This window comes from Rhipicephalus sanguineus, chromosome 5, assembly GCF_013339695.2.
Source record: "Rhipicephalus sanguineus isolate Rsan-2018 chromosome 5, BIME_Rsan_1.4, whole genome shotgun sequence".
Lineage (NCBI taxonomy): Eukaryota > Metazoa > Arthropoda > Arachnida > Ixodida > Ixodidae > Rhipicephalus > Rhipicephalus sanguineus.
The window spans coordinates 37,995,371-38,015,071 of NC_051180.1; the positions used below are offsets into that span (position 1 = coordinate 37,995,371).

Consider the following 19,701-nt stretch of genomic DNA (forward strand, 5'->3'; position numbering starts at 1 on the left):
AAACGTGAAACTTCTTTTAAACGTGAATGTGAGAAACTAATGCAGAGGTAAACCTGTTCCTGCTCCTCGTAGCAACTATGCATTTGAAATGCATCTTATGTGATGAAATACCACAACCAATTGTTGGGTGGCGTGACCAAATTTAAAGAAAGCCAATTCATGTAAATGCACTGAAACAAACATTTTATTACAAAACAAAAGAGAACAATCCTTTAAAAAAAGATTTTTCCTACTAAATATCATATTTCCACTTTAACTTTACAATATACATACACTTTCCCCTAACTCAGATATAAGAACTGCTGGCAAGTAAATGCGAAAAAAAAAAAGTTTGCCTAGTGTGTACAAAAGTAAAAGTTGCAGGCTTTAATACAGCAGCAACATAGGCATGACAAAGGTGTAAACATGAAGCACACTTTAATCTCTTTGCAGTTAAAAATGCAGAGTAAAAAAAAAGCAATCTCTTTACAAGGAATGCTGAAGACATTGCTAAATAGGAGAGGCTACATAGTATCTTGGCAAGCATATGAAAAGCAAGATAAAATTTTTTAAACTGGAACGTAGTGCAGTTTGTGAACTGCAATGGAAACAACGTGCTCAGCACGGAGTCTTAGTCCCTGAAAATGAAGCACTATGAGTCCAAACAAGTATCTGCAGTGAGCTTACATGGATATAAAGCAGCGGTAGTGCTTATTAAAGCCGACATCAGGAAAGTTGGCAACTAAAAGAGGGCAGCACCCAACCTATGTTACTTTCTAGTCTATGTTTTTAATGCTGTTTCCTTCGACAGATTTATATAAATGGGCTGATGTAACTCTTAAAAAAAAAAACAAAATGAAAAAAAAGGGGGAACCTCCTGAACGTGGCTGCTATGTGCTGCTAGGGAGTTTCTCATTAATGTCTTGCTAAAGACGGCAACCACAAAGCTTGCGGGATAATTTAGTTATTTAAATTTTAAATGTCACCAAAAAAGCACTGTTACCATTATAATCTCCATAGAGTCTGCCCTTTCTTAAATTTTACCAGAGAAGTTTTACAGAGGTAATTAAGCTTGCACTGGTTGGAAAAACTGGCGACTGCCATAAAATGCCATTAAAACCTTGTGCAGTGTTTGTAAGCCATTCTAGCCCATTGCACTCGTTTGTCGGGTGAGACAAAAGCGTGTACAGCTGGCACATGATTGCGCACTACGAGATATTGCATTAATATTAGGTCAAGTGCAAAAGTGCACTTTAACATTAATCAACAAACACTACAGTGTTTACACTACATTTGACTGCATGCCATTACAAGATACAGCCTTACTATGACTCTTCAATGCCCAGCTGAAGATGCCAGACCTAAAGCACGTATACGCCCTAAAGTGTACTCCTTTTCACAACACAACCATTCAGTAACATGGTATTTTTCTGAAACTTAACGTTGCGATGCTGACTACTAAGAGCCAGCATTTGCACCGCTTTCCGAGATGAAATTCATGCAAGTTTGTCAGTTTTTTTTCCTGTTTCACACATGAGGTATTGTACTTCGCTTGTTCTTATACTCTTATCAGATTTATTTTCAAAGACAATAGAATCAAGCGAGACCTACAGGCTCATTTGTGCAAAGTAACGGAATGAATCTGATGGGACACTCAGATTTGAATTTGTTATTGGTTAGGATTCTTTCTGAAAGTATGCATGTAACAAGGGCTTTAGTAGCATGCAGCAGAGTCGCTACAAATAGGATAATTTTCCACTGACAAAGGCAATGTGGGCAACTGTAGACTCTATATCACTAGAAGGAACAAGGATAAAAGATGGTCTAGATAGACTCACTTGAAACTTTTTGAGCAGCCTCAAAAAGCAATAATGCAAGACGACACAACACAGTAGAGCAACAGAAATGACACGTACAAAAAAAAAAGAAACGAAGGGTAAGGCATTTTACAAGGTATGTGCCTGATGCCTGAACGTCTGTTCCTTGTCATCCACTATGTTTTCATATGTAGTATATCGCCAGATTATTACTGCACAAAACCAGCAGTAACTACAAAAACTACATGTGCCCACTTCTGCATGCACGTAACCTGGGAATGTGCACACTATTGCAGCCCCCGTCAAAGGTGACGCAAGTACAGTTGAAGCGTTGGTGCATACGCAAACCACGCACTGCTCAGAGCAGTTGCTGTTTTATGGAATTGGTGCTGGATGAGAAAAAGACAGTTCGGTATGTGGAATAAGACGACATGGTTGAGACAATGCCAATTAAGTTGCCTCGACAAAACACAGACAGAACTTGCACATAAGATGAGCAACTTTGTTTGCTCTTCACTCGCACAATCGATTCTGAACCTAAACACATAGCCACAGCAGCAAGCAGACAACAAAGAGCGTGTGATACTATGCCTGCTCGAGAAACTATATGCAGCTCAATTATGGAAAATATGGAACTATATGCAGCTCAATTACATATATATGTAGCTTGACATCAGCTGTGCTACCAACAATGCCATTATAGAACAGCAACATTCATGCCTCTTTTGGACTTGGTAATTATTACAATAGCGCATCTAACACTGTAATGGTGAAATCCAAGCACGTAGTATGTCATACATCAGCAGCTGAATGTACAGCTCTGTGCCGAGTGTTATGAAATTGAGCAAAAACGCCACACATTTTGAGACAGCCCCTATCACTTCGCAGTGCTCTCTCTCGCCTCCTACAATTTTCAGAACTGCCTTTTGTCACACCCACATCATGTGGGCAGTGTAAGTTAAAGTTAGCTTTATCATAAAGTAACTGGGTTTAACTTCAGTTATTGCGAACCACAGTTTGCTGGTGTTGCATTCGCAAAACCAGCATGTAGTAAGCGTAAGTGCAACCAAACATACTTGACCTCTTTGTGTTAAAAAAAAGAAGAAAAGAGCGCCTTGGCTCCTCACAGTTTCTGTGTCAATACCAGTGTCCTTTAACTGAAATACAGAGGAAACTGTGGTAATATGCATCCACTTTTGAAGGTACTCTAGAAATTAAATTCCACAGTATGCCTCCAACAAAAAGGCCACCACTCTGCCAATCAAGAATAGAACTTGGATGGCCAAGCACATTGCCATTAGGTTTACCATTAGGCTAAAATTGCTCTTACCTCTGGTGTAGTAAGGGCCATTTGTGTAACAAAAGTATCGTTAAGTTTCAGTCTTCACAACTCGGCAAAGGGCCGTGTTTCGTAACAATTCTGTTCTTTTCATCCCCCATGCCCTGTAGCCGATGCAGACAAAGGTTGTACGCTAGTACTATGCACTTGTGCCAATGACAATCACACCCAGTGGCTTAGAGTGGTGAGACGTGGCAAGCAATTAGTACACATGGGCCAGTGACAAAGAATAGGAATGGCCTGACAAAAATGAAGTGTCATTAAAATATCTGGTCCCACGTCACCACACAAAATGCAATGTTCATTTGTAGATCTACTTTGCTGCTACGAAGGCTGGGAAACAGCACTATAGCAGTGGGCTACAAATATGAGTGGGCCTGACAGCAATAATTTCACTGTTCCGCTAGAGCATGCCTATTTGCACAGTAGTTTTTTACTGCCTCACAAGACTTTCGTAGCCCTGTCAAAGTGCTCCCAGATGACCTGTCAAATACAATATACTATACCATAACACAATTATCGTGGCCTCTAGAGAAAGAGAAAGGATAAAAATTTGCAGCACTCTGTACGAAGATATCACCAGGGAACGTAAGACACAGAAAGAATGCGAGCAAAAGTGTGAAAAGGCTTTGGTGTCAACATGTATGCATGTGTGCATGTGTGTACATGTATGTGGGGGGGAGTGAGGAATGTCAGAAAATATGTGGAGAGGAGAAGGAAGAGAGAAGGGTGGCTTGTCACGTGACACGAGCTCCTCCACCCAGCAGAAGGTAAGGATCCACCTCGGGGTCTTTTTGAAGCCGGTAACGGTAAGCCACAAATACAGCCACCAACTAACAAGAGGGGGGGGGGGGGGAGAAAAAAAAAGACAATAACGTGATGACAGGACCACCACACACACACACATACACACGCACACACAGACCAAGCAACCATTCAAGAACCAAGCAAGTTCATTCAAGTAAAAAAAAAAACCTTGCCGCAATACACCCCGGTATTGCGGCAAAGCTGCCTTTCAAGCTCTGTTATGGTCGAACTTGGCCAAGACAGTCAACATCCGATTGGAAGTTGTCCCTAGACTTTCAGTATGCTTCACCTCATCACACACCCCTATTACGGCAAAGCTGCCTTTCAAGCTGCGCTGCGGTTGCAAATGTATTAACTCAAGAAAACGCTGGTTCCAACTTTGATATGAAAGATGTGGCAGAGGTGAGGGCTCAATTAATGCTGTTGTGAACCTGAAATTCGGGCAGGAAGTCTGAAAAATCGGAAGCCGGATCTTTTTAGCAACCAAAATTTCAGATGTTCTCATATATCGACGTCTACGAGTCAGATTTGCAACTCCGGACTTGAAGGGAGCACACCCTTGTCCACCACATCAGTTGGGCTTTCACAGAAGTTGAAAGAGGAGGAGAGGCTGAGGAAATGGCATCTTTGCCTATCATGTGTAAAGTGTTGTGGGCAACACTTTGGTTGCACCAAATCATGTATATAAATAGAATTCAGCCTCTACATTGCCTCATTCTTGATAAGACAACTATGAAACATCACCCCGCCGCCAGTGCTTCATCAACCTAGCGAACAGAAACACTTTCATGTTGCTATCTCATAAGCATATGCTAAGGAATCCTCTCTAACTTTTTTTTTCTGAAATTTCGCTTCGAAGTATTTGAAAAATATTCGAGAAATATTCAAAAAATATTCGATTCGATTCGCACTCGCACTTCAATATTCGAATTCGTTTCGCACCCAAAATTTTGCTATTCGCACAGCTCTAGAGGTATTGAAAAAGGGGGAGTTTGGGTTTAACCATATTAACTTCAACCACCCTAGATCATGCACGGACAACTAAACCATTATAGTAAATACCAGACCTACACTGCACTGGAACCTTTTATGTGGTAGTGGCCTATTAGGGGGACTATACATATTTGTCTTTATTCCTTACATCTTTTTATTGACACCTCTGCTTTTTGTCTCAGCTCTTCTTTCGATCTTCCCTTTCCCTTAGTGCAGGGTAGCAAACCAGCAGTTTAGTAAATTCCAGTTAGCCTCCCTACCTTTCACTAAGGTTGAGCATTGGGCTAGTTGGTGCAGCATAATTTGATGTTTCACAACGCAACGAACAAGGACGACATTGAAAACACTGTGTGTCTCCATCAATGTTGTCCTTGTTCCTTGTGCTGTGAAACATCGAATTATCCCTGCCTTTCCCTTATTCGTATTTTTCTCTGTACCTAAATATGCAGACTTCTCGCATTCTGCCCACCAACACCAATATGCATCCGCTGCAACCAGGAATCAAGCCCATGATTTTGAAATCACAAGCCAAATGCCACAGCCAGAGTCACCATAGCCAGCAACATTTACTTGCGTCTTTCCTAAAAGGTATTCTACTGGTTGAGTTTTTAAATGATTCATTTTAATGTCTGACAGAAATACAGGGCACGTATAATATGTTGTGGTGGAAGACTTTTAAAATGATTTTAGTGACCAGAGGTTCATAATCGTTCACCAATAGCTTGGCATGAATGAGGCTGCTGCAGTGAGGAGCTTAAACTCTTTAGGGCAAACTGAGCCATAAGCTATATACACTACGCCAATGCATTTGATCATTAGTTCAATATTACAGTCACACCATGAAGTGACCCTCATCAGTGCGTGTCAAGAGGCAAGGCCGAGAAATGCCCAGATTAGAACCATCATACATCAACTACTTCAAAAATCTTAGAATAAGAACTTTAGCAATATGAAGGAAAAGGCAACATGGATAGAAGTTTGCTCTGCTTCTATTGACTCCCGAGTATAATGGCATTGTTAAATCAACACGTTGCTTTGGTCTTGCAACCACACTGCAAATGCATTCCTGCAATTAGTACTGCTCATTTACATGTTAATTAGTGATGAAGCATTGATGTGCACACCCACACCATTTGTGCAAGAATGCATTTCGTGCTAGTCTGAGTGCTTTGATGAAGAAAATACTTGGGTTTTCAAGAAGACTGCATGCAATGACTTTTGTACAATACAAAGACAGCTTAGTGCAACTGCCTTTGATGGCCTGCACTGCTTAATGACGTTAAACTCTTACAGCATTTGAGTACTAAGACAAGCAATATACAATAAAGTCAGTTTTTTCTTTCCTTGTAATCAATACAAAAGTGCTTTGTCACTGAATGCTGTAAAACAGGCAGACATTACACAACTCATGGTGGAATACTTGTAAATGGCAAATCCAACAAGCAACGTCTTGAAGATGCCACAGTAAAAACAAATTGAAATTTGCTATATGTCAGCACAAATGGAGTGCAGCACTCACATAAAATCTGAGCTCGTCAACAACAAAAGAGAAATGTTTTAAAAAGGAGAGGGGGAAAAGAACAGTACATACTATATAAGCAGCGAGTGCGAAAGCACTGGGAAAACTCATCCATCATAAGCTGGCCAAGTCAGAGAGGTACTGCAGTAGTATTTCCTAGAAGTGATTATAGTTTCATGTCAAGACTACTAGAGGGAAATCTGGCATTTAGAGTCTTCACAAACTACCAGTATCTACCTAGGCCTAAAGTTTGTCCATCTGGCTTCAAACAATATCCTGCATTATCACAGAGCTAAAACCTTCCTGAAGCTTATCTTTCACTACGAATTGACTACATGACGATGTATTCAATAGTTTAATTTGGCTCGCTCAATTTTCTGTGGCTTCACAGTTTCTAGAACATCCTGAACAAGAACAACTGCTTAGAATTCAACAAATGAATTGTGCGCGGCAAGTGTTTTTCGTCAAGCATAACCTAAATTTAGCATGTGCATACTCCAGGTGTCATGATTTGCTCACATTCTGAAGATTACACAATGACTTGAATTCACTGTGAATTAAAAACATTTTAAAAAGCTCTAAGGAACACAAGGTGAGCATACAACACATTTGGGGCTAAAAAGCCGAGGTGGAAACTACAATCTAAGTACATTCTGAACAAGGCCACACCAAACTCCCTAAGGATTTATCTATGCAATCCTACAGATTTATAGTGACTAAACAAATGCAATGCTATATTTCCCTCTAGTAATGTTATTACAAAACACTATGGGACATGTGCCGGTGATACGGATACGAAATGAGGGGGAGGGGGTGCAGCACTTTGGAGTGTCAGGCCAGAGCTTGCGTACCTCGTGGCACCAGAGAGAGCCCCCTCGCAAAAGAGCCATTTCAAGAAGCCACTGGAGAGTGGGTGTTAGTGGTTACAGAAAGGCGCTAGGGTTAGCACGAGGATCCTTCTGGTTGCGGTACCGCACCGTCAACCACACCCCGATGAACTGCAGGCAGGCCGGGCGGGAAAGGGCAAGAACAAGGAAGAGAGAGAGGGGGTTAGTTGAGGCAAGTGTGGTACGCGTGCTGTACCATCACGGACAAATGTAACGTGAACAAGTTATGTGAACTTAGACTAGATTCCTCTGTCCTCTCTTTCAACATTTCACGCAACATAAGCTTGCAGCAGCTCAGCATGATGTACCATTGTGAGCACAAACAAGTTAAGGTTGGATTATTTCTTTGTCTAAATGAAGGTGCAGGCCATGACATGAAGTTTAATGTTGATGGTAAAGTTCTATTATTAAAGTTATTATTGCATTGTAGGTTCACCATGCTATATAGAATATGCAGTTTATGTTAAAAAAGCTAAAAATTTTAGAAGTTCTTTATTTGGCATAATTTTTGCTCATTAAATAAGAATTTAACAAAATACTTTTTATGTGCAGTTTTGCCAAGACAAGCTGGACAAAAAGCGATTTTGTCGCAACCACTCTCAAACTCATTTCTGCAAAATATGTTAGAGCTATAAGCATTTCTGAATTCTGATCTTCCATTGTACAGTAAAACCCCGTTAATTCGAACTTCACGGGATCAGAGAGAATGTCCGAATTAACCGAGGGTTCCAATTATCGCGAGTACGATCAAAACACTAGAAAAATGTTGCTGCCACCACCAGACTTTTATTTCTTAAAGAAGTCTGTGATCGCGGTTTGATTCGCGGAGGCAACGTGCAAGGAAATCACAATTTTGCTAAGTTCCTGAAGGTGGCTGTCCGCGCACACTGTGCCGCAAAGCGGCGGTCTAGCTCACGCAGCCAGGCTTGAAATATTTCGGCCGTCATCCAAGCCTTTCTATTAAAGCGGTAGTCGACAGGCAGCTGCTGAATGCTCTTAAAACATCTTGGCTTCGCAGCCTTTCCTATCACCAGCAGCGGCAGCCACTCTGTGTCGGTCATGTTCGTAGGCAGAAGAACTGTCACCTGCTCTTTACTCCGCATCCCGCCGATGCACGGGTGCCCCTTAAACACGATCGTCTTGTCAGGCAGAGCCTTAAAGAACAGCGCTGTCTCGTCAGTGTTGAAAATGTTGCAGAGCTCGTACGTAGAAAGGCGTGCGGAAAGTCTGGAACGCCAGGCCTGCACAACGCTTCACCACGCACGTTGCGGAACACCAGGGGTGCTATCGCGTAAAGGCTGTTTCACATGCCGCGATTGCAGCGAAGAAAATCGCTCGGTTCGCTCTATTCGCTCTGTTCGCAACCGCCGCTAATGGCGGTTTCATTTCACATGGACAGTGAATGGTCTGCGATTTTCGCTATGCGACTGGAACGGCGGGCAAAGTTGCTTGCTGCCGTTGTTTGTGCCAGACACTGCATAAATTTCGAATGTAATGTAACAATCTGTCCATTATGATATTCTTAACTTTTCATCACCGGTAGCGAAGAGCACGCGTGTCTTGTCATTTAAGAACCCTTTACAATCTAAATTCACTTGAGAATACGCAACAACGGCCACAACCAAAACAAACTCTTTGGCGCAATTTCGACGGCTCGGCCGAGCCGGTGCTATTTCGAGGGGTCCAGACCGAAAAATCGCTCTGCCGCTGCGAACAGAGCGAAAAATTTCCAACATGTTGGTCGCTCGCCGCTGACCGCTGCGGCGGGAGCGAACGGCCATTTTTTTCGCTGCGAGCGAATTCGCAGCCTGAAAATCGCTACTTTTTGTGTCATGTGAAACGGCCTTAACGATGCCTTAAGGCCGTTTCACATGACACAAAACAGAGCGATTTTCAGGCTGCAAATTCGCTCGAGCGAAAAAGAGGCCGTTCGCTCTCGCCGCAGCGGTCAACGGCAAGCGACCAACATGTTGGAAATTTTTCGCTCTGTTCGCAGCAGCGAAGCGATTTTTCAGTCGAGACCCGTCGAAATTGTGCCGACCCGGCCGAGCCGTCGAAATTGCGCCAATGAGCTTGTTTTGGTTATGGCCGTTGTTGTGTATCTTCAAGTGAATTTAGATTGGAAACTGTTTTTAAATGGCAAAACACGCGTGCTCTTCGCTACGGGTGATGAAAATTTAAGAATATTATAACACACAGATTGTTACATTACATTCGAAAATTATGCCGTGTCTGCCACGAACAACGGCAGCAAGCAACTTTGCACGCCGCGGTAGTCGCAGAGCAAAAAATCGCAGACCATTCGCGGTCCATGTGAAACGAAACCGCCATTAGCGGCGGTTGCGAACAGAGTGAATAGAGCGAACCGAGCGATTTTCTTCACTGCAATCGCGGCATGTGAAACAGCCTTTATGCCATATTCTATGCTATTCTTACCGTATTTACTCGAATCTAGGCCGGCCCCGATTCTAAGCCGACCCCCGAAATTCGCAAGGCCAGAAACACAAAAGAACTTAATCATTGTACTCGAATCTAAGCCGAACCCCCCCCCCCCCCACTTTCGCACATCGTTTTTTCGAAAAAAAAAAAAAAAAACATCGGCTTAGATTTGAATAAATACGGTATTATCCACCACTCGTGGCTGGCTGGTCGCGTTGATAACGCGGACGGACCGTCGCTGCCGTCGCCATGCCGTCGCAACGAAAACGTGTTGGACGCATAATAAGAAAAAAAAGAAGCCAAATTTGTCGGTTGCCTGTTGCTGATGGCAGTAGCGATGCACTGCCTTTCATTGTGTATGTGCCTCTGAGATGCAAAGCTCATTTTGAATCTCGGAGGCTATAATCCGATCTCGTTACCTCGTTTTAAATCTCGGAGGCCATGATCCGATCTTGTTACCTCATTTTAAATCTCGGAGGCCATGATCCGATCTCGAAGTTGTTCAGATGCGCCGTCGATTTTGGCTGCGAATCCCAATTATATCCGAACCGTGGCCGTGGCGGTATCCGCTGCTGCTTCCCCGTCACGATCCGACCTCGGTCGGGAGTTCGAATTAACCGAAGCACGGTCAAATCTGTCCAAATTAATGAGAGTTCTCAGCCATAGAACAATGCACATTTTGGACGTTGGACGGGACCAGACGCCGCGTCCGAATTAAGCGAAATTTTGATTTAACGGGGGTCAAATTAACGAGATTTTACTGCACATGAATTCTGATTTGAATTTCTGAATTGTGATCTCCCATTGTATATCCCTTTCAGTCACGAATTATGATGCACTGTCTGCAAATGCATCAAATTTGCATGGCATGATTTCAAGGCACTCAGTAATACATTCAAGAAATAAAATGAAAGATGTGTTGTTTTGTGCGAGGTTTCAGCAATTAATGGTAATTAGCGTGTAATTAAATATATAATTATTCTGCAATCAGTCGGCTTCAATCCTTGCATAAAATGAATCATCTATTATGGCCAAAATGCATGCACAGTTTGTTTTTTGGTTGTATGCTTTTCGAGCGAAGAAAAAAAATACTCTTGACGCGGTCCTGGACCATCGCTCGAGCGAAGAAAAAAAATACTCTGACGTCGGTCCTGGAACATCGCGCGTCGAACGATCGTACGACATTGGTAGTGTCTCTAGCAAAGTGATCATCTGCAGAATAAGCTGCATAATGAAGTTCAATGACCGCTATTTATCCACTCAGAAAGCGTGCACGAATGTGCACACTATGTTTCAGGCCATTTGAAGAAGCACGCGGTGCTTGATGCGACTCCGAAGTTGATGTGTACAAATGTACACACCGTGACTGAAAGGGATATACATTGTACTTCAACTTAGGGCAACCAAACTTTTCAATGGGTATCATTGAATGCTGACTGCTTTACCTAGAACCCCTGCAAGCAGGTTTCATAGTACTACGACACATGCCTTGTGCAGTGAAGTGAAGCTCACCTCTGTGAAGCTGAAGAACATTCCAATGCCACCTGTGATCTTGAGCCCATTGCGAATAGCTTGATGCAGGGCAGACCAGCATCCTTGGCACTCGCACGTGCCATCAGGAGGAATCTATAGACAACCCAGGAAAGATCCAAATTGAAAGCTTAAATTCTAAAAGACAGGGCGTGCAAACACAGACACAAGAAAGAAGTCAAGACACCACAAATTTAGATTAACAACTGAAGAGACGCACAACGGCGGAAAAGAAAGAAGAGACGAAAACTTATCTGCGCATGCCCATGCAATAGGCAAACCTATCAATCCGGCACATGTGGGGGTCTACGTGAAAGATAACTGTTAAGGCATACAATTTCTTTTATGCAAGTTAATCAATGGTTGACTCATGCATCAATCATTAGACGCGTCTCTTCCATTTTTATGCGTGTACAAAACTGTGCATTCATCGAATTTTCGCGCGCACCTGCATTCTCGACAATGTAAAGATAGATTAGAAGGTGAAGCTTCGGTTAGCGATCTTTTATGTTCCAATAATCTCTGGTGAACACAGGGGCCCATCTGTCCTACGCAGAAGTGGCCGCAGCTAGAAGGAACCTTATACATCCCACCTGTATGGCAACCAGTGAATGTGTTGGTGCGTTTTACGAAACAAGTGTCAGTTCGCTTCTCGTCTATTACTATTCTTTCTCTACACAATGGCACAAATCTCACCTAGCTTGTTGGCAGCCATAAAAACAACATTACACCGTATCTACTTCCCACTTTCTTTAGCCTGTAAGATACGCGATGAATGTATGGATACCTACAACATGTTTTTTCCCATTGATTTCTGCAACCATGCTTGGACTTAACATAAAGGACTCCCTGTGATGTTGAAGATTTTGACGGTGTCCACTAGGGCCTAGGTAATCGATAAAAATGAAGTAAACTGTCCTCTGAGGGGGGTCATAGATTTAACATACCAAGTTTCACAAAATTTCGTTGAGCCAACGTCACCAAAGTACGAAAAATATGCTTCAAAATCCTTGACATAAGAAGCGGAGGTCTTGACGCGAAATTTCAAAATGAAACCTTGACCTTGATTTTCTCCTCTAGTATTAATAAATCTATGATGGTGAAATTACCATTATTGGAGTTTCCGGAGTACAATTGATCGATTTAACCCGATTCACTGTCTCACTTTCTTGTCCCTTTAACGAAAAGACTGCACAAGGCAACTCACCTCCTGCGGTGGGCAGCATGTCGGCACGTGCTCACACTGTGGCTCTGCCGTGGGGTCTGAGGCATTGCGTTCGAAGCCACAGCACCGGAATATGCGCTCTGCCTGTGCCCTGACTGCAGGGGAGGCCTTCTTCCAACCCTGGCTGGCCAGCTCTCGTTCCTGGTCCTCTGTCATGGCCAAACAGGCACAGGCCACACTGAACTGTACCACGAAGAGCAGGAACAGGATCACCATGTACTGGTACACGGCATTAAGGAATGCAATCAGGCTCTTTCAGTTCGATGTTCCATTCATGTGCTCAGAAATGGGGGACATGATGTGAGCAAGGTGCCATCTTTCTCTCTCTCTGTGTAAATGAATGGGCACTGCAGCTACAATATGAAATCTCTCAATAAGAAAGCAGTTATCAGCTAGAGTGAGGTACTTAAGAAATATATGCCAGGTAACATCCACAGAAATCTCGTGCACTGTGGTAATGCTCTAGGCTACTGAGCGGTTTGATTATTTCTATTACACCTTATTGAAATTCAACTTCTCAGCCTGTGATCTGCTTGTGAATATATTTGCATACAAGACATCAGAAAAGTGCTGAGTACAAAAGAAAGAAAAAACCACACCAGATCTGGGTGATCTAATGGGCACCTTCAATCTTGCTCACTGAGATAGAGGTGACAATAAATATGTTAACACTTGAACATAAATTGAAACTAAACAAGCTATTAATGTTTTTCCTTCATTTTTTTTTTCACTAGCATTTGCCTGTTCATATTTTCTTGGAAGGCGTTTCCAATCATCTCCATTTACAACATTAGGTGTTCAACCCTTATGTGTGTGCTGTTCCCCAGTCCGTTTGTTTGCCCAAATGAAACACACAACAAATCCACTTGAATGGAAAAACAGCTAGTCTCATTTCTCAATATTACAAAATTAGCTTAGCCGTCTCAAAAGGGTGCAACTGTCAAAATTTTAAATGTCTGCTGTCCTTATCTAAAAGTAAGTCCCTACTTAGTAACCCCGATTGGTATGCCCTGATGCCATGTGCTGCAAGGCAAGATTCTGTAATGCATCACTTTTGCAAGTCAGTTCTGCGGAATCCCTCAAGGTGGTGGAAGGGTTAAGAAAGGGAAAATAGACAACCACCCGTTAGTAGCACGAAGCCACAAAGAAATCCACATGGAAATCCGGAATTTCCTTGTGGAAATCCGTATGGATTTCCTTGTGGCTTCGTGCTACTAACGGGTGGTTGTCTATTTTCCCTTTCTTAACCCTTCCGCCACCTTGAGGCATTCCGCAGAACTGACTTGCAATATGCATGCAGTTGCTTCGAGTTGTCGATGAATTCGCTCTTGCGCTGCCGATTGCTAGCTTCCTGGTTAGCTCAATTGGTAGAGCGACCGCCCCGGAAAGGCGTTGGTCCCGGGTTCGAACCCCGGACCAGGACGAATTTTTCGGAGACTAAGAGGCTTTATTCGTGAGAAACCCGTATGGATTTCCTTGTGGCTTCGTGCCACTAACGGGTGGTTGTCTATTTTTCCTTTCTTAATGCATCACTTTGCGAGCTGCCCGAGAAAAAAATGTTCAATTTACAGCTAAACATGCTACCGAGTCCTAAGAAAATTGTAAGTACAAATCTCTGTAAAGGCAATGGGCATGCCATCGGCCAATATACGGCTCTTGTGAACGGCCACGTTAAAGGATACGAAGAAGAGGAGCACTTGGTGGTGCTTGACTGCTCCAATGAGACCGACAAGGGAGAGAAGCAGCAGGAACACACCACAGGCTATCACCGCACCAAATATGGTGATGTTGGTCACGATGCTCGACACGCGGCCATATGCGGCCACGCCAATGAGAATAAAAGAGACAATCTGCAAAAGTAGAACACTTCTGTAAGCAACATACCGCTCGTAAGAGGAGACATGTCAGGAAGAACTTCCAGAGCTTTTCCCATATGCTTTACAGGCCCTTTTTAGTGCCAAATGACATTTGTCGGGCCAAGAACAAACAATTATTTGCATTAGATTCTGACATTAGTGTTTTTTTTTTTCCTTGGCAGTTGTCGCTCCACAAATGCACGAGGCAAGGTAGGCTTTGATTTCGACTCGCATGTAAGTGTGCCCTATGTCAAGGAAATAACTTTTAACAGTTGTTCAGTTTTATTGTTACATGAGAAAAGTGCAAATTTTTTTGCACTTTTGCACACACGGGGGTGGACAACACTAACCCCCCTCCTCCTCCTTCTTTTCTTGAAATAAAACTCTGGCTGCACCCATATTGAAGAATATCATAAGTTTTGTTTTTTATGGCAATACAGAATCCATGTATTCCCACCGGAATATTTTTATAAGCACGCTGACAAAGCAACTTTACATTACTATTTTAGGAAGGCAGTAGAGAGAAATGACACAAAGAGGAGTGTGTACAACACATCAAAATGGTGAACACAATTCAATACAATTTTTTAACAGGCTGGTGAATAGACGATCAGCTTTTTTTGTTTGTTTGTTTGGGTTCTGTGAGCCAACAGCTGTCATAGTGATGGTTCATTTTTCTTTTGTCTTCAGTTCAAGTCTTTGCGCACAGTCAAAAAGCGCCCAATTCATTTACAATAAGACGTTTGTTCTGTCAGCCAGCACTGTAAGCCATTGTAGTCTAGTCGGTGTCACCTTCGTATTTTGTGGTCGTAAAAAAACGTTCAAATAACCTTCACTATAGCACTATTTCACTGTAACAGATACAAACAAAACAATGCATACGGATCGCGTCACATTGCTTGCTGGCACTTCCGATAACGGGTCGTGAGAAAAAAGAAGTATTACATAAGTGCAGCTTAGAACACGAGTGCTAGATGCCCTTGTTCGAGTAACACTGATCAAAAGGATGGATTAACATTGGGCTTATGTCTCCCATTTACTTCTCCATATAGAACGTAATCACCGGCGGTACCATACGCCTACAGCAATTTCTGACAGCTAGCGTTCAGTGGAGAGAAAGCCGATGAGAGTGGGATGAGTGGGGAGTGATCTGTCGCAAGAGCCAAAGATCACCCGCTGAAAGAAAGATAGGGACCTCCGCAGCTTCAGAGATCCATAAACGTCAACACAACTGATAGCGCCCTAGAGACGCCACAATTTGGCTTCGTGTTTCCGTCAGTGCAGAAAGCTAGAATGAATGAAGACGTTTAAGTCAAGATCCAATATCACTGCCGTTTGTAACCGCACACGTAAGCAAATTACTAGAGCCCAAGCCTGACCAAGGGGACGCATAGCGACGAGACTCATTCAAGCAGCTCGCAAATGGAAGCCGCACCTCGTCACTTGGGAGCTCGTAACATGTGTGACGAGTCACGGATTGAGAAGTCTATACTTACGATATACATAATGTTGAGCGCTGTAAGAGCATTCTTGGAACATGTGAATCCCCCACACATGGTTGAAGTTTGTGTATGTACAAAATATAAATGCCAAAAGTTCAAATGACTAGAAACATGCGCGAGCGGTCAAAGCCCGAAACAGAAATGACCAAAATCCCAAAATCTACAAAATCAGCGTCCTCATCCTAAATATGGCTTGCCTGTACCTCCGTTCTTGCTCATATAACCGCTAGGGATTCAGAAGCGCTGTACGTTGCTTAAATATAAACAGTTAAACAAAAAATGGCTTCTCGTAAAAATTAGTAACAAATACCGGCATACTTACGTTATTAAGAACATAAAAACAAAATAATTGTGTTCGTTGATGTGCATGCTACACATTTTGCACGTTTCGCGATAAGCCGTTATGGTGATTTTAGACATGATTTTAGATTCTAGTGATCACAGAGCCAGTCCAAGGACTGTTTCTGACCGTTTTCGTTTTGACTTTGCGGCGCCGGCGGCACTTGCTGTTTGAACTTTGTTTTTGTCTGTTATTGCGGAAAGATATGACTTCACTTGGAAAACTGTTTACCCCAGAGCTGTAGCTTTCGTCGAAGTCGGCTTCGCAATGAATATAGCGTACGATGTTACTTCTGAAGCGTGTTCCGGAGATGACGAACCGTGCTCAAGCGAGCGCAGTCCGTACCAAAAGCGCAAGCGTACGACGCTTACGGCGGGAGAAAAACGTGAAGTATGCCTGTGGAAACGCGATCACCCGCGGTCTACTCTGCACGATGTCATGCTTTGGTGCCGCATTAACCTTGGGACGGACATCGGCAAGAGCTCCGTGTCCCGCATTTTGCAGGAGAGCGACAAATGGATCAGCACGACGCCGGATGCTGTCAACTCGACCGACTCGAGAAATTCGCTTGGGGCCGATATGGAAAAGTCCCTCTTCACGTGGCTCCAAGATGCGCGCTCCCGTGGAGCCTACGTAAGCGATGCGATGATCGCTGAAAAGGCCCGCGCTCTTGGAAAGCACCTCAGTGAGTTCTGTTGCTGCTTGCTTGAAGCGTGTCACGAATACGAAGAAGTATTGGAGAGCGCTCGTCTTGTCTAGTTCTTGTGTATTTTGTGTGCTTTGCGCTTCTAAAGGCCTGAACACACGTACGCGTTGCAGTGTGTCAAGCGCGTGACCTTTGGACGCGGCGCAGCGCCCTTTTCCTATGGGGAGAGAGGGCCCGCGGCCGGCGGCTACGGGAATCTGCGCGCCCTCTCTCTCCATAGGGAGAGGGCGCCGCGTCAAAAAGTCACGCGCTGACACGCTGCAACGCGTACGTGTGTTCAGGCCTTAAGTACCTTCACGAAGAAGCATGCCAGCACTGTAGTGCTGGTAGTAGACTACAACAAGCTTCCCGTATTACATACCATACACTGTGCGTCAATAGGACGGTCAGCTTATTTCTCTGAAGCATTTTTAAAAATAGGAAATTAAATTTAAGGGCTAGAAGAATCAAGGGAAAGAAGGATATTTATCTTAGTTTGTACGAATCATGCCAAGCCAGGACTGTCTGAACACATGCATTATGGTTTGGCTATACTGTTCTGGACATCTGTTACTGCATTTTTAACTTTCGGTTATCAACTCTGTAGAACACGATGTTAGAACCCTATCAGGGATTTCTTCAGAACAGGCCTGATTTGAAGGGTGGGACAGTTCATGAACAGGCGCTACAACCTTTATTTATGTTAGGTTGCATGTTCATCCTGCATTGTGGCTCATTCATGCGATCAAGTGTCGGGCATCTTTTGTATTACCATGTATTTGTATTGCTATTATATGCAATATAAAACAGCTTTCTTTTGTTTTTTTCTTTTCAATGTCACGGGTTATACTTTATAAAGAAAAAAAAAATAACCGAGGCCACAAAGGGAAAAATTTCTATGAATTTACATGATATGATAGATTTATTGAAAGTCAGGATATGTTTATTGTAAGAGAATGCTCATGCCGATAAGTTTAAAAGCTGCCAACTATGCAGGTTGTATGACATGATCACTCAAGCATTGACTGGTGCACAGTTTCTATCCTAGATGGGTCTTGGGTGGTAGGCTGTTAACCACTGTTACATTGTAATTGATGTCAAATTTCAGTTTTTTTTTTTTTTTTTGCCATTGCTTCATCTAATTGATGTCGCACGCATTGTTTTGTGTGAAAGGTGTCCACACTGTGATCCCTGTGAAAAGTTACCGAGTGTGCAGTACAAGTATCTATCTGACCAGGGTGTGAGGACCCTGTTTTGCACATTACATGCACCGAAAAGAAAATGATCTGTTCCTGTTGCAGAAATGCCTGATGATTTCCGCTATTCAAGAGGTTGGCTGCATCGTTTCAAGACAAGGCACGGGATCTGTAATAACAGACCAGATGGAAGCAGCTCACCTAAGTCTGCTAACTGCAAGGATGCATCCAAAGAGTTGCCAGGTAGCACCAGCCATTCTCAGCTGCACACACTTCTTGCAGACTACACCCTGAACAATATCTATCACATGCAAGAGATGGTTCTCTCCTACGCTGCATTGCCAGCAAAAGGAAGTTCACGAGAGAAGCAGCGATGCAATAAACAGAGGCTTTCAGTTGGACTGCTTTACAACCTATCAGGTTCACATCGCTGGAGACCCATTGTTGTCGGCGGCGCAAAGCGGCCCCACAGTTTTGGAACCCTTTTCAATCCTGACATATATTGCGACTACAGCTGCGAGCCAGGAATGCGCCTGTCTGCAAGCATTCTCATCTCACAGCTGAAGAGTTTGGATGCAAACCTGTGCAAGGAGAAACGTCGTGCCGTCATGTTAATTGACGAAGCGAGGACCGATGTTTTCAGTGATGTGAACTTCTGTAACCTGCAGGTGCACTTCTTACCTTCGCAGTGTGTCTCTGGTATTGCAACTAGGGGTAACTCTGTAATTCACGGCGTGAAAGCACTATACCGGAGAGACCTTTGTGCTGCACAGTGCTATGTGTAAGGATGCTGAACTGAAGACTGAAATCAGTGTTCGCTGGGCACTTCGAACGCTCTCACAAGCGTGGATGTCTCTTCCATCTCAAGTTATCACAGACTTTTGGGGCCAAACAGGCCTTCTACCATTCCACCAACCAGAGGGAACAGCTAATGACACATATCAGTGCTTAGTTCAGGAACTGCAGGAACTCTTGGACAAGGTTTACCCTCGTACGGCTGGTGCTGAAGCATATATAAGTGTTGATGATTGTGATTACGAGGATGGGAGCCTGCTCACAGCCTTCCACGAGCAGCCAGAATCATTTGCCTCAATTCTGGAACCAAACCACATTGATGCTTGGAGGAGTCTGCACACACTGATCACGTATCTCGAACAAGGTGGAGACACGAGTGCTGTACGAGAGCTCTCCAAGTTAGAGAGGAAATTGAATGAGAAGGTTCTGAAGTAGAGTTCAAAGCCATAAGTGGTTTTCACATTAAATATTTTTAATTGTACTTTTTAGTCCTATGCCTTGAGAGAACCAAAAACATCATTTTTATGTGAGTGCCATTATGACATTTCTTGCCTCTTATTTTTTTTTCATTAAAGGTTCTTGACTTTGAAATCATAAAAAGATTACCGGTAACCGCGAGAGTGCCCTAAATAATTTACTACAATAGCTTTTTGTGCGAACAAGCTTAAATAATTGTTTCTCAGCAGTTTGTATGTTGTGATGCAAAAGGCGATCACATGGGATCACAACACTGCAACATTTCAGCACTCGCTCCCTGCCAGTGCATTGTGCCTCTTATCAAGGTTACGGCAC

General features: G+C 43.3%; 2 protein-coding genes and 1 non-coding gene across 4 annotated transcripts; 2 read left to right on the forward strand and 1 right to left on the reverse strand.

Moving 5' to 3' along the window:
- Positions 1-162: 162 nt before the first annotated feature.
- Positions 163-16,059, reverse strand: LOC119393512 (tetraspanin-13). 2 transcript variants are annotated; one of them, XM_037660574.2, is made up of 6 exons: positions 15,888-16,059; positions 14,218-14,385; positions 12,518-12,754; positions 11,293-11,406; positions 7,306-7,452; positions 163-3,968 (listed from the first exon to the last, which is right to left on the reverse strand). In XM_037660574.2, the coding sequence occupies exons 1-5, from the start codon at positions 15,945-15,947 to the stop codon at positions 7,378-7,380; spliced, it is 654 nt and encodes a 217-aa protein (XP_037516502.1). In that variant the 5' UTR covers positions 15,948-16,059; the 3' UTR covers positions 163-3,968; positions 7,306-7,377. The 2 variants fall into 2 exon arrangements, with proteins under 2 accessions (XP_037516502.1, XP_037516501.1); XM_037660573.2 differs by lacking the exon at positions 7,306-7,452.
- On the forward strand, positions 13,885-13,958 carry Trnas-gga (transfer RNA serine (anticodon GGA)). Its single transcript has one exon. It is a non-coding gene; the product is annotated as a tRNA-Ser (tRNA).
- A 307-nt stretch (positions 16,060-16,366) lies between the features above and the next one.
- Positions 16,367-19,390, forward strand: LOC119393514 (tigger transposable element-derived protein 6). Its single transcript, XM_037660580.1, has 2 exons — positions 16,367-16,918; positions 18,220-19,390. Exons 1-2 carry the CDS (start codon positions 16,501-16,503, stop codon positions 18,897-18,899), a joined length of 1,098 nt encoding a protein of 365 aa, XP_037516508.1. The 5' UTR covers positions 16,367-16,500; the 3' UTR covers positions 18,900-19,390.
- Positions 19,391-19,701: the final 311 nt, after the last annotated feature.